The sequence below is a fragment of the Cotesia glomerata genome, linkage group LG7 (genome assembly GCF_020080835.1).
Source record: "Cotesia glomerata isolate CgM1 linkage group LG7, MPM_Cglom_v2.3, whole genome shotgun sequence".
Lineage (NCBI taxonomy): Eukaryota > Metazoa > Arthropoda > Insecta > Hymenoptera > Braconidae > Cotesia > Cotesia glomerata.
In genome coordinates this window covers 7,001,958-7,017,645 of record NC_058164.1, presented here as the reverse complement: position 1 = coordinate 7,017,645, position 15,688 = coordinate 7,001,958, and the positions used below count along the sequence as shown (strand labels likewise).

Sequence of the window (15,688 nt, the reverse complement as noted above, 5' to 3'; positions counted from 1 at the left end):
AATAAGAATAAGAAGAGAAGCCGTGTAAAGAGACAAGTCAGTTTGGCTAGAATTGAATTCAGTTGTAAAGCCCAGAAGACAGCTGCCGCTGTTTCGAGGCAACACAATTACGCTTCTACGATGTTTTACTTTAATATTTTTTTTTTTTTTTTTTATTATATTTGCTCGGCGTGTTATAATATAAGACTTGGCGTATTATACAGTTTCTGGTATAATGCATGATGGAAAGTGACTCATTTAGCCAGTGATGTGATCGAGCGTCTGGAAAGTTCATCAACAAGTTAAATTAATGGTTGTCACGCTGGTGAAACAACTCTCATATGCCGTTGACTAATGGACACTATTTCCGTTTATTTTTTGTTAACGTCGAGTCTATTATAGTCGAGAGATTTTAGTCAATCAATGGTAGTTAGCGCTGGCATTGCTATTACCAACTACCATTTATCTATCTAGGATATAAATTTTTCGGGGGTAAATGTCTTATCTGTTTGTTTGTTTTTAGTTGGCCGTTTATTTACTGGGGAGTTGCCGGGATCGATTTAACGATAAAATGAAAGTTGATGGTCTATAAATACGTCAACTACACTCAGATCTATGATGCTTTCAATTTAACTGAAATTTTTCTGATGGGGTTCACGAGACAGAAACAAACAAACAAAAGAAATCAAAAGCAAATGCACGTGACTTTTTAAATTGCTCGTTATAGGAAATAGAATATAGATATATAGGATACATGGAATGCCAGCACTAACAGAAATGAAATGAAATAAAATAAATATGACAATCAATATAAACATATACAGTATAGCAGGTTGAAAACAAAACAACTAAACAATAGATTTTGGTTTGGGGCATCGAGTGAACTAGATCGAAAAATGAATGAAACCTAACCCCAGATGAACATAGTCAGCTCTACTCTTCAGCTTCTACTTTCAAGTATTTTTTGCTCGTATAACAGTATAACTGTATATATAGACGTGAGTGAATCAATCGAGGTTTCTATTCGGTTGATTTCATTCCGATTTCATTCTGCGACAAGCTTTTTTCACCCCCAACCCACCAGGAATCCTCGATCCTAACTTGAACCACTCCTGATCGAGGGATAAAGAATAAATTGCCGTTGGTCTTTAACGTTAAAATTGAAAATCCATAGATTTTCTTTCTATTCTTTTATTTTCACTTTATCCGGCATTATTATTCCCCTAGCCATTATTTTCCCCGTGGATATTTTATATCCTTTCAGAATGTAAAAAGCTCTTTAAATATCGAGCGCTAAACTCGAATTATTTTTAAAAATCCAGCTACTGTTATGTTGGTCTTCTCTTTATCACTATATCCGTTTTTCACTGTCGCGGTTGACTGCCATGAATTACGAGTCTGGAGTTTGGATGCCATCCAATTGTCATTAAAGACGAACAGACATACTCAAGTTCCTCTAACTTGCTGGCATAATTACCGTTTGAGCAATATATCTGGATCTGGATCCAGCGCATCAATTTATCTCGAGAAACACCCTGAGTTTGGTTTTTATGTCTGTATAGGCATCTATATATCTGGTGTCTTGTATTTAACAAGAAAACAAGATATAACATACAACAGTAGTAGACAGTGTTTCGGCGATTGATCCCACCAGAAGTGTATCACCATCTACAGCTGCGCTTAGAGCACAAAGATACCAGTGTTACCAAGTTTCGTCAGTATACTACCAATCTGGTGGTGTTCAACACATCACACTTTCACGGTAGCGTTTCAATCCAGGGATCATATACTCGAGCAATATTGTTTGTCTGGCGGTTTCAGGAAACAACCAGGCTTCTAACTTTGTAACAAGTTTCTAAGCAAAAGCTTTGATTTTACATTATACACATCTATCTATATCTATGTCTATATTACCGGAGGAATAATTTCCATGCACCTTTGACTCACAAGTACACTTGACTTTTCATAAAATTGATTTGCTGGAATAATAAATCTACGGAGCTTTGCTAAAGAATAGGATAACTTTAAGAATTTAAGTAAAGCGCTATTTCTACCTTTAAAGTATTCACTGGTTTTTTATTTTCCTCAAGGAAGAGAGAGGCTCGTAGACAAAAAGACACGAAAAATACTTTGAGAGAAAAATAAAGAAAACGAAAAAGAAAGAGTAGGAGGAGTAGAAGTAGAAGGAGGAGATCTTTTAGATAACTCCTCCGCTTCCTCTTTCTATACCAGACTAGAGACGACGGCAATTGTGAGAGAATCGATGATTCCTTGGCAATTCAAAAGCTAATGGTCGCATCAAAAAATATATATGCCAAAGTAAAACGCTTTAAGAACCGTTCTGCTGATTCTCTCGGGGGAAGGGCCAAAAGAAAGAAAACCAGAGGCAATAAATTTAGCATGAGGATCAAATGAAATCCTGGCTCATTATCCACTTTGAATAAAATATTATATTATCCGAATGAATCCATTGCTTATACTTACACTGGAGTCGGAAATATTTGGTGTTGATAGTTTTATACTGTGAGAAACAGTTGTTAAAAAGGTATAATAGTGATAAGATAAGGAGGATGAATAAAAAAAAATCAATCGTAGCTTTAACAGACAGTGGTCCTTGACATGCACGAAGGCTACCACTTGAGCAGCCCTACGTTCCCAAAGTATTGTGGTGGGTGGTGCTGAGGCTCTTGGGCTTCATCCAAACATACTACGGTTCGACGACTGTTTCCCAAAGTTTCGAGGAATGTGACTCAAGTGGATGCAGAAGCGGAGCCAGAACAACCGGGAGCTACAGAAACACTGAGCACAAGTACACCATTCTGGAGCCCTTCCTTCAACTCTGTTTTCACTGTACTACTTTAAATTCTTGCTCTTTTCTCCCTTGCTCCGACATCAGCTCCTCTCAAACTCCAGCTTCAGCTTAACTTGTCTTATTTCTCTCAATTCAGTGTGTCGTCTTTACAGTGTCTTCAAAAGCCACAGACAAAACGTTAAGCAGAACAACACGACAATATTGTACCGCCTCGGTACTAGTATCTCTGGTTATACCTCTCTTTCTTCTTCTCTTCTCATTTCCTTTACCAAGGCGTGTACAACTACGAATCATCATTTATTATCTTTCGACAAGAACCTTAAACTTGCCTCAGAAATGAAAACACACTTCTTGGCTTCTTGTCACGGTTCTTTTTACCACAAAAGCGTCTTTCTGCAAACTACCAGTTTTTGGTTGCCATAAAAGTTCCTTCCTCTTGAAGGAGAAGAAACAAACCAACATATTTCAATCTTTATCTTTGTGTATTTTAAAGTCATCATTCCCGACAGAAGGAAATTATTAACGAGTATTGATCAAAGCCGGTGACAAGCTGCAATAGAGATATTTGTGAGTTCTATTGATGATCTCACCAAAGGCAAAGAAGAGGAAGAAGATGAAGAAGATGAAGGGAAGGAATATTGAGTACAAAGGTGTCAACAACTAAGAGACTAAATTGGTGAGTGTACGAACAAGCGAACAGTTGGATGAGCATATCAATAACGCAGACTTGGGGACAAAATACATATCGACAGACGCAATCTCCGTTCGCACGAGGGTGTCTACCCTTGCCAGGAACCGGGTGAGCATACTGTACGCTAGATACATGCACACTGGAGGGAGCAAAGAGGATAGAGCTACTACCTACGACCACCCAGTATCCAGCAACATCCACCGGTTGTCCCTTTTCTCGTTTCTAGCTCCCCAGAGTCGCATTGTCTAGATTATAACCGGGAGTTGTCTGGAGATGGAGAAGAACCTCCTGTGCAAGTTCCTATCCAAGAATACCTTGAGCGTCGCAGTACCAAACGTCGAGACATTGTAATTATGTATTCTCGTTGCTCACATCTGGAACTGGCTGTTGTCAGGGTGTTGGTAAGTGAGGTTTTACCCGAGAGACCAGCTTTTCGGTCACCCTTGCTCGTCTTCGTCGTATTGTCTTCATTTCTCTCAGGACTCGGGACTCGCTTCCTATGCACGAGCATATAGCATACCTATACACATAGTTTCTTCACATCTTCATGGAGCGAGAAGCTAGGAGAATAGATGACTAGCTATTATCATAATTCATAGTGTCAAAATTGAAATTAACTGACAATCTAGGACGCCAGTATTAAAAAAATGGGATGAAAGCACGGTTCATTATTTATTTACAAGTTAGCTATTTTACAACTTTTTATTTTCTCCTAGGTTTATTTTTTATTTATCTTTTTAGCTCGCTTGGATCTGTCTTCCACTTCAGGCAGAATTTCTTCTTCTTCTATATATTTCTTACCCTTTTTCCGTCACAGAAACAGCCGCTTTAGCAGCTTCAACCCTTGTACCCGTTCTTCAGGCGAGCTTACCACTTGGCTCGTTTCTTTCACGGTTGCCTTCTTTCCTCTCGCTCTTTTTCATCCCCTTGTACGCCAACATCTTAGGTCTTATATATCTCACCGTACAAGTGAAGGTAAGAGTAAAGCCAAAGCCGAGAAAAGGAAAGGAAAGGTATAAAAGTCTATATACCTTTCACGGTGCGAGTTTAAATTTTCCTCTACTCTACTCTTTCTTCAGCTGCTGGCTGCTCACTGAGTAGTCTCCACTTCTCTGCTCCATATATATATATATATATATATATATATATATACCTATATATTCTTTCTATAAATATATCTATCTATCTATCTATCTCACAGAGAGCAGAGTTTACTGGAAGACCAAGACGAAGAGCAAGTCCGAGAGTGAGAGTGAGGGTGAGCAGAAAAGTGCATGCCGTTCCGTAGAAGTAAAGCGAATCCGCGGAAAGATATAGAGGTTTTTCAGTGGAGTGTAGAGGCATGGCGTTATCTATTAAATAGATTACGTTCGACTTTACTTTTTGGAGCGTGTTAACTGCTTCTCCGACGGTAAGCTTACGAAAGGGTCCCTTTCTACGTTTTATTTTATTTTCCCCGATAAAAAGGTGGTGTATAATGGCGAATCGAGGAAAGTACTAAGCAGAAATAGTTTTTCCTGGCTTCGGCGTCATATAATCGAGAAAGAGGAAAAGAGAAAGAAAAGTGTTTTATTATATTATAAGAATAAGAGGAATTAAATAAGTGTGGTACCGGTTTTATAAGAGAGCAGACAAAATCGTTGAGACGGCTTCATTGGAGGCTTTTATCAAGAGTTCAAGTGCACTCTTTTCAACTTTTTAATAATGGGTATGGATAATAAAACAGAGTTGAAAATAGTTTTAAAAAACGTTGTGTTTTAATTGAAGTACTGACTTTTCCTACCTGGGAATTTGCTGGAGCAAGAAAAAAAGACCGAGGCCACTTTTTTCAATTGGTTGTTAGTTTTAAATCTACCTGAATTGGCTAATAAAAGAATCTCGGAATTAGAGAGCTTTCTGGATGATTCTACACGATGTATATGCTGGCGATGCCAAAGAAAAGTGCATATCGTTCGTATTCACTTGCTCCCATTTATTCCGGCGAACAAATAGACGAGCTAAGCACAATGTCACGAGTAGAAGAAGAATTGGAAAATTTAACGAGGGAAAAAGGCTGAGAGACATTGAACAAAAGTTCTCGGAGCAAGTTAAGTGTGTCAATCCACCATCCAGGATCTACAGAAGTTAATTTTATTCTTTTATCATCGTCTTCCCTTGATTAATAACCTTGATTAACATTTTTTGTTTAACTGAATAGAATGGAATTTATCAGGGTGAAAACTCATCGGATCAACCTTAATTTCCTGGATAACTTTTATGACCAATGAGTATTGTGATTACTCATTAGCTCATTAGCCTTGAACTGCTTTCATGGATTTTTCTTCTCATCCGAATGACTGGACAAGCGAGAGACGGATGAGCCATGGCATCGCTTCACGGTAAACTTGATAATAGCAAGTAAGCCATTACTTATTCACCAGTGAGAATTATTTAAAACACACCTTGATACCAAGGACTGCGATAATTACTCATCGTTCTTGTTCTTACAACTTTTGTTCATAAATAAATAATACAAAGTAACGAAAAGGACGGCTAGTTATCGGACTTTTAAATAAAACTTTGCACTTTTATAATATTCATTTAGTTACACCCGATAAACTTTTATCAGCGATTATTAATTGGACTGAGTAGAAAGATCTGGGTATACTTGAGCGAATAATCGATTTCTTGAGTGAACTTGAGAGCAATTGTGCGCAAAATTATTTCAATTATTTTTGTTTTCAAGGCAAAAATTATAGTGACCTTAAAAATATTTTTATTCCAGATGATTATTTTTGTATTTGCACTTAAAATTTGCTTGTATCGCTTAAAAATTAGCATACTGCAGCGAGATGTTTTTTTACTGTCATTGGAAGTAGTCGCCGAGAAATCCTGTATTTTTAGCAAAAAGTGACACAGCTACGCGGGAATAGAATAATCTTGAATTAGCATTTTAATCAGATAAATTAATTTGGTGGGTGTGGAGGATCGATAGAAATACACAGAGGGTATATAATATATCCAAAGACTGAAGGAGGAGAGGAAGCTAGAGGCAGTACAGGATCTGCATTTATAGAACTAATAAAATCCCCGATACGAGAGTCACGTAATATATAATGCATGTGGAAAAGTCCGTGTTCAGCGAAATCTCTTCGCTTTTCGTGTCACCAGATTAAGCTCAATTGTTTAGTCGAAAAAACACGGTGAGTAAAAAAGGATCCTTTCATCACCGGCGCAATTTACTCGAGTCTTTTAGACTAGCTGTTTGCAATTCACTAGAACAGAGAAACAATACCGATAAATGAACGCAACCAGAGCAGATAAAAGAGTGGTAGTTGTGCTGTGATCGCGCAAGTGCCACGTAGAGGAGTACAGAGTAGATGATAAAATCCACCGATGTATAAACAAAAAAGAGGGAAGCAAGAAAGAAGGACGGGTGATGCAAAAAATTAAAAGAGCAAAAAATAATGCAATTAAAGTGATGATTAAATGAGAGAATGAAATTGTGGATCGGGGATTTAACATTTCAGTAACTGCTACTGATTACTCAGTAACCAGAGTTTCTTTCAAGTTGTCTTTCAATTAATGAAGGGTATCCATTTATAGCCCGAGAGTGACATCCTCCTGTCCTGTTCTGATCCTTGATGGCTAGCGAGTAACATAGACACAAGAGGATGAGGACGAGAATGAACATCACCCGAGACATAAATGGGAGGGCGATAATCGCGACTACCAACCAAAGCTCTGACAAAGGATGGGCTGTGCGATTGTTCGCAATGGAACAAGTAACCATATACCACACACCCTGCCACAGCCACAGCACCCTCGTTCTCAGCGAGCGGAGGAAGAAAATGACGTCGTTGAAAACCCGGAGCGATACGTGTTATCTCCTCCTGATGGATATTAAGGTGGACATCCCTGGCGTGTTTTGTCCAGCAGACTTCCGGCATCCAGCTGTCGGTGGGCTTCATTGACACCCTTTAGGTCGTTTGGGACACGCCGACCAAGGACACCAACCATATCACATCACATTTATCCTCTTCATCTACACGGCTTTGTTCTCTACTCTCTGATGGCTTTTGGCTCTCCACCCTCGGCTCCTGTGTTTTCAGTTCTCGCTTTCATCCTATTCTTCTGATAAATCCACTGTTGATTTAGAGCCAGCTCATTCGTCAGTCCTCATCCTGATACCGCTTTTGCTTTTGCTTTTTCCAGCTCCTCAAATTATACCGATAATACTCCCGAGTTTTTTATTATCAGTCGTCAAATAACTCCCTCGATTTCGTTCTTTTCAAATGGTCATCCATTTAGCCGAAAAACAACTGACGGATAGTTCAAACTTTCGGTCATTGAGCCATTAGAAGCCCCAAATTAATACACTTTTTTTCGAGATAGTTCTTTTGTGTTTTCGAAATAGAGCAATAACAATAACGTATCATCTTTTGTGTTATATTGTAGTGTATTGTATTGTATCAAAGCCCCTTTATGTAATGATACTTGTTTTTTAATTATCTGATGTGGATCTGTTGCCGAAATTACCACCTCAGGCCCCAAATGATCGTAATTACCTCGAGTTTATCTGTCCTTCCATCTTACCGTAACCGCGATTCTCTAAAAACATACAGTAATATAATATAATACCACAGTGGATTTTAGAATTGCACTAATTTGGGCACGTCTTCTTTTCCTCTTCTTTTTCTGGTAAAATAACGTACATAAAGACGGATAATTGACAGCCATAAGCTAGAAGACAAGTCAATTTCATCGTCAAGGCACACGTTGTATCCGAAACTTTTGACGTCTACTCTTACTCTATCGAGAAAGTAGGTATCCACCAGCCGGATGTACAGTAGACCGGTCGACAGATTGGAGCGGGTGCTACGGAAGTTTATTACCGGGTTACGAGATCCTTCCTAGCACAGTCCAGTCCAAGTGAGAAAGAACCACACACATATAAGTATAGTTGAGGTTTGCTGAGTCAGGAAGAGGCGCAGATAGATCCGAGTCGGGACCACTTAGCAGGCGCAGTGTCTCTTCTCGATTCTTCCAGCCACCAACCTAATGCCAAGTCGTTTTTTTTTATTTCTACAGCAAAGATGCTTCTATTTTTATTTTTTGCCTTGTTTTGCCCATAAATTCTTCAGCGGTGGTTCCTTTGCTTCTCGCAATACAGCATTACTTTTATTTTTATATTCTATAAGCCCGTAGTCAACACCAACACTTTTTTGGGGCTCTTTTTCCGTGGAGCTTCAGCTGAAGCAACTCATCAGCCCAAACGTGTGTCTATTATCTGCTTTTGACACCCGGCTTTTTTATCATGTGGAGAAATTTTTCAGGTCTTACAAACACCCTCGTCGCTTTTCTAATTCTAATCCAGAGCCGGGTATTCTTAAATGGAATTTATTTCGAGTAGTTCTCTTTCGAGTGTTATTGGAAGTTTAATCCAAAGTCGGGAGTCTGGAGGCTCGAATCTTGGATCCAGTAAATAAAACTGATGCAGAGCAGTGGTAGTGATGAATATAATGCGGTAACGTGATGTAAAAGGGTGATCTTTGGATCTACTTTTGGTAGGAGGAACCCAGGGGATTTTGAGAACGCTTTTCCGGCTGGGCGATCTTAACCGCTGCTGCCGAGGGTATGAATAAATATTAGAATTTTGCGGGATAAGCTGGGTTTTACGAGGAGATACTTGTTTCTCGTCTGGCGAATCGATCGGCGCGTGTCAACCCACCTTCTCACCCTCTTTCCATCGTTTTTTCTTCCACACTTGGAGAGCTGTTCCTCTGTATCTGTACTGGAGCCTCAGCCGCGCACTCTCATCGCCGGTAGTGAATCTCCCCATGTACCTTTACCTCTCTCATCTCTTATGTAAAGTACATCGCTATATCTCAGCCCGTCGTATCCACACACTCTATATTTATATCTATATATTTATACCTATACCTATACCTATACCTATACCTATATCCGTGTGGTTTATATACACTTTTTTCAATCTAACCATCAGAGAAGCCTCTAACTCAAGCTGGCACATCTCGCCCTCGCAAAACTGAAAACTCATACTCATACCCAAACCCAAACCCCAGGCCGGCTCTTCAAAGCACAAGTACTCTTAACTCAAGTTTAATCCTACACAATAATATTTTATGAATTGATTTCTTTCCGTTTATTCTCAAGCAAGAGCTCAAAAGCTCCTGTATGAGGTTTTTATTTTCTTTTTACAAGGAAAATTTGTGAAATTTTGTGTATTTTTATTCACAAGTTTACTTCGTATTTGCTCAAAGTAAATTTGCGTGCTTTTAAATGTTAGTCTAAAGAAATTAAAGTCATTAATTAGTAGCAATCAAGAAAATTGGTGGTTAAAATAAGTTTATTCAGTCATGATTCATGATAATTTGGAGTTTAAAGTTTGTCGATGTTGTATCAAGTTCTAAATTTCAAAGTTCTACAAGAGAAGAACCCAATTCGCACTTGGCTGTGTTAAGTGATTGCCACGAAATTTTTTCTTAAGGACTTTCAAGAGTGTAGGAGTTTTCGGAATGGGTGGTAACTTAATGCCAGCTTATTCTCGAGTTATTTTTCACTTGTCGGTGAAAAGTAGCTGGGACTCTAAAAATCGGAAATCGATTATGGGGCCGGTGATTCTATTGGAACAGCCTAACAGATAACAGGACGCCTCACGAAAATAACCGTGAGAGGAGAAATGAAATGAAATAAAATAGAGTAAAAATAAAAAAAAAAAAAAAAGAGAGAAAGGAGGATAAACTGGGGATAAGACGGAGGAGCAAGAATATCTGTACTGGGTGTGATAAAAAGATCGATTCGCCCTGTCGTTCATGCTCAAGATCGCTGGAGATATTCGCGGCTTTGGATTTACTTTTATCTCAGGCTCTTCGTCTTTGTCTTTGTCTTTTTCTCATTTATTTATCTTTCTTTTTATTTTCTTAATTTACCAGTCGCTTTTTTTTTCGATTAGTTTTTTGCCTTGTAAATCACTTTAAATGCGCTAACGATCAGATCACACTCGAGTGCTTTAGAATTGCCGATAAACGTTCTGCTCAGCATCACCAATGTAATGTTCACTGTCCTCTCTATTTTATTCCTCTCTCTAACGCTTTTAAATTGCTCAGCAATTGGACTCTCAAGATAGAGCTTTGATAAATATATAATTTATGGTACGCCCGTTAAGTTTTTATTTCAAATATATTATTCTCCTCATTCTACCCAACCGATTCCCTTTCCCAGCTGACCGACATTCGACACTATGTTCGCGTACATTTTACCAGATGTTTGTTTTGCGGAAAAATTCACCGGGGCGAATAAAGTGCTGCAGAAAAAGTAAACAACAAACATACTGTGAAAATTTTTTACTTTAAAATAGGACACAAGTTCGCTTTGAACGACACACAGATTCGCGGTTTATTTTTCACCGTCACGGCTAAAAGCCAACTACCTCTAATTTCAAACAAATTTTATTACTCACATCTCAATGGTCACACTCCGGTTAACAAACTCCAAAGAAAAACACCATAACAAGGTACTTTTTTCTGATTCATCATCATATCATTTAATTTAACCATCACAATCACAATCATAATAATCACACATCTAGTTTTAGAACTGATGTGTACTCTGAAGAATTTAACACATCAAAGCTCTTAATGATAATTTATCCCAGTGTTTAAATTTCCCCGATAAAAAAAAAACTAATTCAAAGATCGCATTTGACGGAATTTTATCTTCTGAATTGAATTATTGAAATGGAATCAAATGCGTGATGAGATTACGGGCTTCTGTTCATCGAGTATCATCGAAACATTCCATCATTTCTCGTCGCTCATCGCTCATCGCTCATCGCATTATACATATATTATGTACCGTAACGGTATGCATCACATACATAACACATAACACATAACACACAACACATGTGGGGATATAATATAATATAAGAGAAGCCTAGACATTTCGAGTCGAGAAAGCACGGAAATGATGCTGAGATACAAGATGAGATGTAAAGCGAGGCTCGAGCGAGGGAATGAGATATTCTGGTGAGGGTGAGTGTGGAATATGTGTGCAGTCGAATCGAGGGATCCAGCACAGTAGAAATTCAGCTCAGGAGAAACGCATAGTGGTGGTACTGGTACTACTGGGTGGATTGGGTGCAACGAGGTATAAAGTAATCGCCAAGGAATAGATAGGATAGGGAGACTAACCCTTACAACCTCTCTTTATCTCAACCCGTTCCCTTGCTAGTGGGTTATACATACATACATACACACGAAGGGAGGACTGGATGGAAGGCCGCCCGTCCATCTTTAGTTTAGCCCTCGCTTAAGCCTTGAGTTATCCGTCTTTCTCGAACAAGTATCTTTAATTCAACCGAAGACCTACATGGAGACGCCGTATGTCTGTCTCTATCCACTTAAACTTGCGCATCAACATTTACATCTGTATAAACATTTATATCGGTGTGTACCACGTGATTCGATCCCTTATAAACTCAAGACACTCGAGAGACCCGCTCGTTAATGCTTTAGCTCTTCTCTCCTCATTCTGGCACCCTTTTACCTCTGCACTGAACTCAACTCCTACTATTACTCTTATTTCCACCGCTCCCAACAGACGCAGAGTGGAGCTTTACTATTCTACGGGAGTGCAAGCTCTACCCTCTTCTCTATACTGTGCACAGACTAAACTACATTTCCGCATCGCTACGTACACCTTTATAATTTATATAAACATGTATACGTACATTTAAAATTTAATTTGTCTTTGATGCATTTTCCGTCGTTAGTCCCGACAATTATTGTAATCACGTGATGTTTAATTAAACTACGTGATTCGGGGTTCATCAAGTTATAAATACACGCCCACAATTCGCGTACGAATGTTTGATTAGAATTCAACAATTCCCGGTACAATTTAATGAGATATAATAATAATTAAAATAAGAAACTCACCTCTTTCTCGTGTCGCGACAATACAATCGCTGATGAAAAACCAGACAAGGATTAAACTGCCAAGTAGGCCTCTCCGCCGACCCTTGCCGCACTCCATGGTGAGGCCTCTAGCTTTGACTACGCCTGAAACAGTAAAAACAATAATTATTTATAAATAAATGAAAATATGTATTAAATTTTGAAAGTTAAAAATTTATTTCTTAACAAAAGCTCTTGAGTCATACTCACTGACTCTAAATCATCAAATGCACAAGAACCATTACAATTGTACTTAAAAAATCTTATCCGATAATTTATATAAAGTGACACTCGTTTAATCTCTCCATTATACTTCTGTCAATGATTGTGAACAAAACCCGGAATTATACACAATGTACGTCTCCACTAATGGTAAAAAAGGTAATGCCCTGTAATTAGCCCAAACTTTTTATCTAACGACCAAAATTTTCTCTCTATGAATCACACACCCAAAAGTAATTTTTTTATGGGAAAATAATTATTTGACACAATAATCTTTAACAAATTATCAATGTGCGCGTCAGACAATAACTTATGTCTAAGTGAAAAGCGACAATGCCATATCCTGAGGATACATATATAATGACGTGCCCATTATTATTATACTTGAGTAACTTTGAGGCGAGCAAAGAGGAGTCGTCCATATGGGAAAGAGCGAGAGAGACGGCCAATCAGGAAATGTATTCAGTGACTCATTACGGGCACGTACAATATAATACCGAATACATAGAAAGTATTATGTATTATATATGTATGTAGATCTTATAACCTGAGATGGAAGATGGGAGCTAGCAAGTTTAAGTCTAAGTCCCGAGAGTTAATCTCGGTGCACTGGTTCTTTACTTCCAGCAAGTAGAGTCGGTACGTTTGTCTTTTTCACATGTGTGAGTGCATGTAAAATCTTGCGTGGTTGATAGGGATCGAGTAGCTAGGCTAGCGTACTAGCGTACTAGCGTACTAACGTACTAGCGTACTAGCGTACGAGGAGAACTATCACCTCAACTGTGCTCGTCTTTCTTAACCGTAATATAGTATGTATGTTATATGTGATATTCTATCCCTCTTTCTATCTAGAGTGTAGCTTATAGAGTGTAGAGTGTAGAGCCAGCCCGGGTTATTTGAACTTCTCTTTCTTGCTATTCACTTTATCCAATCCAATCGAATCGTGATTCTTAAGAATGGAATCAAGGGATAAGAAGCTAAAGACCGAGAGACTTTGATGATAGAAGAATGTATATGCTCGAGGCAGTATTCCCATTCCCATTCGTATCATTTATTCCTTTTTTATATTTATATTGTAAGATTGCAAGTAGCACAGAGCAGAGTAAGACGGAGAAGGAGAAGTAGGAAATAGCGGAGGATTTTTGTTTTGCTGGTAGATCTAACGTGTATGAATGCGTGTACCGAGAGAAGTAGAAGCAGAAGCTGATACTTAACTCTGGATAATGAGAATAGAAGAAGGAAGTTGTGTGTAAGAGTTAGAGAGTGAGCATCAGGACGGAGATACCGAGAAAAAGGGCTAATAGTAGTATATAATACACGAGGCATCGCATCGACGGGTTGTGGTTTCCGATAGCATCATTGGATTAATTATGCGTAATGCGTTTAACATCGGCGAACGCTGGTACGCCGAGTGGTCAATGTGTTCCTGTAGATATTGTTATAGATATAGGCGTACATTGTACGTATGTGTGTTAGTTACTGTTACACATGTGGCCACGGTTTAGATATACAGGAGACAGAGAGCAGAGGGTAGAGTGTACACGCAGAAGATCTCCGACGCCGGTAGATATCTAGGTATACTAACGATTAACCGACAGTATTCCCGCTACGAGTTAACATTCAATTATCATTGTCCTTCTCCTTTAGTCCTGCCACTGCTGCCGAGATAATTACATTCGCTTGTGAGAGAGTGTAACCCTTATTTATGAGGATTATTATAATTTTAGACTTGTGAGGATTAAAATTTTATTTTTAAAATAATAATAAATTAATTCGGAGGAATTTTTTTTCTTCAATTGGAGAAATTGAAATTTTTTTGTTTCACCAGATGCCACATGTCCATCCAAGTGGACCTTTTTTTTTGTCATAATTAATTTTTTTCAGTGAATATTGAGTATCTGGCACATGCCTCCATAAGTAATCCCCGGAAAAAATTCATGAAAAATCAAACAAAAAATTAACTCGTACAAAAATAATCCTTTGACTTTCCAAAGTTTAAAATAATAATAATAATAATAATAATTGACAGTATTCGTCAAAAAATATAAAAATTAAAATAAAAAAAGTAGTCTGGTGGATAGAGCCAATTTGAAAGGGTTAATGGCGCTATTATAAACGGTAGATCGGAACTTGATTTCCCGAACAAAAGACCCGCGAATTAACGCTTGTACTCGGGAACACGTACGTGGTATGTTTTGCAATTAAATGCTTCGTGTGAGTTTATGCGACCCGATTTTATTGTATTATTTACATGGGTACTGTCTTTTGTCTTTTGTCTACGCAAACCCGCTGTGGTATGCACGGTCATGTTAAATCACATTATATTATATTATTATATCATGTTATTAATACAAATAATGGAATTATCTTTTAAATGCTCCCGAATAATAAACAAAAATAAAAATTACATTATCCGGCGTTTTGTGGTAAAAATATCTCTGACAAAATAATTTCCTTTTCTCGTTACAAATTCGAGTAATTATTAGTTAATTTTTACTGTGGTAATATTCGTGCTATATAAATAAATAACTATTTTATTCGAATTATCATTTTTATTATTATTAAACATTATTCTCTTTGTTGAAAATATCCTCTTCTCGTTAGCGTTTGCCGGCTTGTAATTTAAATTTAAATAATAAATTGCAAACTACTGTCAACAATTGGTCTTTACATGGACAATGGACACCGTCAATTTTATTTAACATTTATTATTATTAATATAAATGATATGAAAAAAAAATGGCTGAATAAAAAGAATAATTCGCGTGACAGTAAACCAGCAACCGGAAGTGCGAACACCATGCATTCCGTTATAAGTTGTTAGCTGTATGTTATATGACACGAGTTTCCTTAGGCTTAAACCATAAACCCCATGTCCCTTGTCATATATTATATCTATATGACTATCATCACTTGGTCTTAGGTCTTAGCCGCCCTTGATGGGTCACGCGAATATCTTTTCTCATATATATACATATACATATAGTTAATGTCATATCTACTGAATAAATATGTAATATATGG

The 15,688-nt window shown here is 37.9% G+C and overlaps 1 protein-coding gene across 8 annotated transcripts in view; it reads right to left on the bottom strand.

Annotated features, from left to right (window-relative positions):
• The window catches only part of LOC123269366 (latrophilin Cirl-like), a 256,846-nt gene that overhangs the window by 74,377 nt on the left and 166,781 nt on the right, over positions 1-15,688 (bottom strand). For all 8 annotated transcript variants that reach the window (XM_044734995.1, XM_044734994.1, XM_044734996.1 and 5 more), the window contains one exon: positions 12,425-12,547. In XM_044734995.1, the coding sequence (XP_044590930.1) occupies positions 12,425-12,521 (97 nt within the window). In that variant the 5' untranslated portion in view covers positions 12,522-12,547. The remainder of the gene's footprint in view (positions 1-12,424; positions 12,548-15,688) is intronic.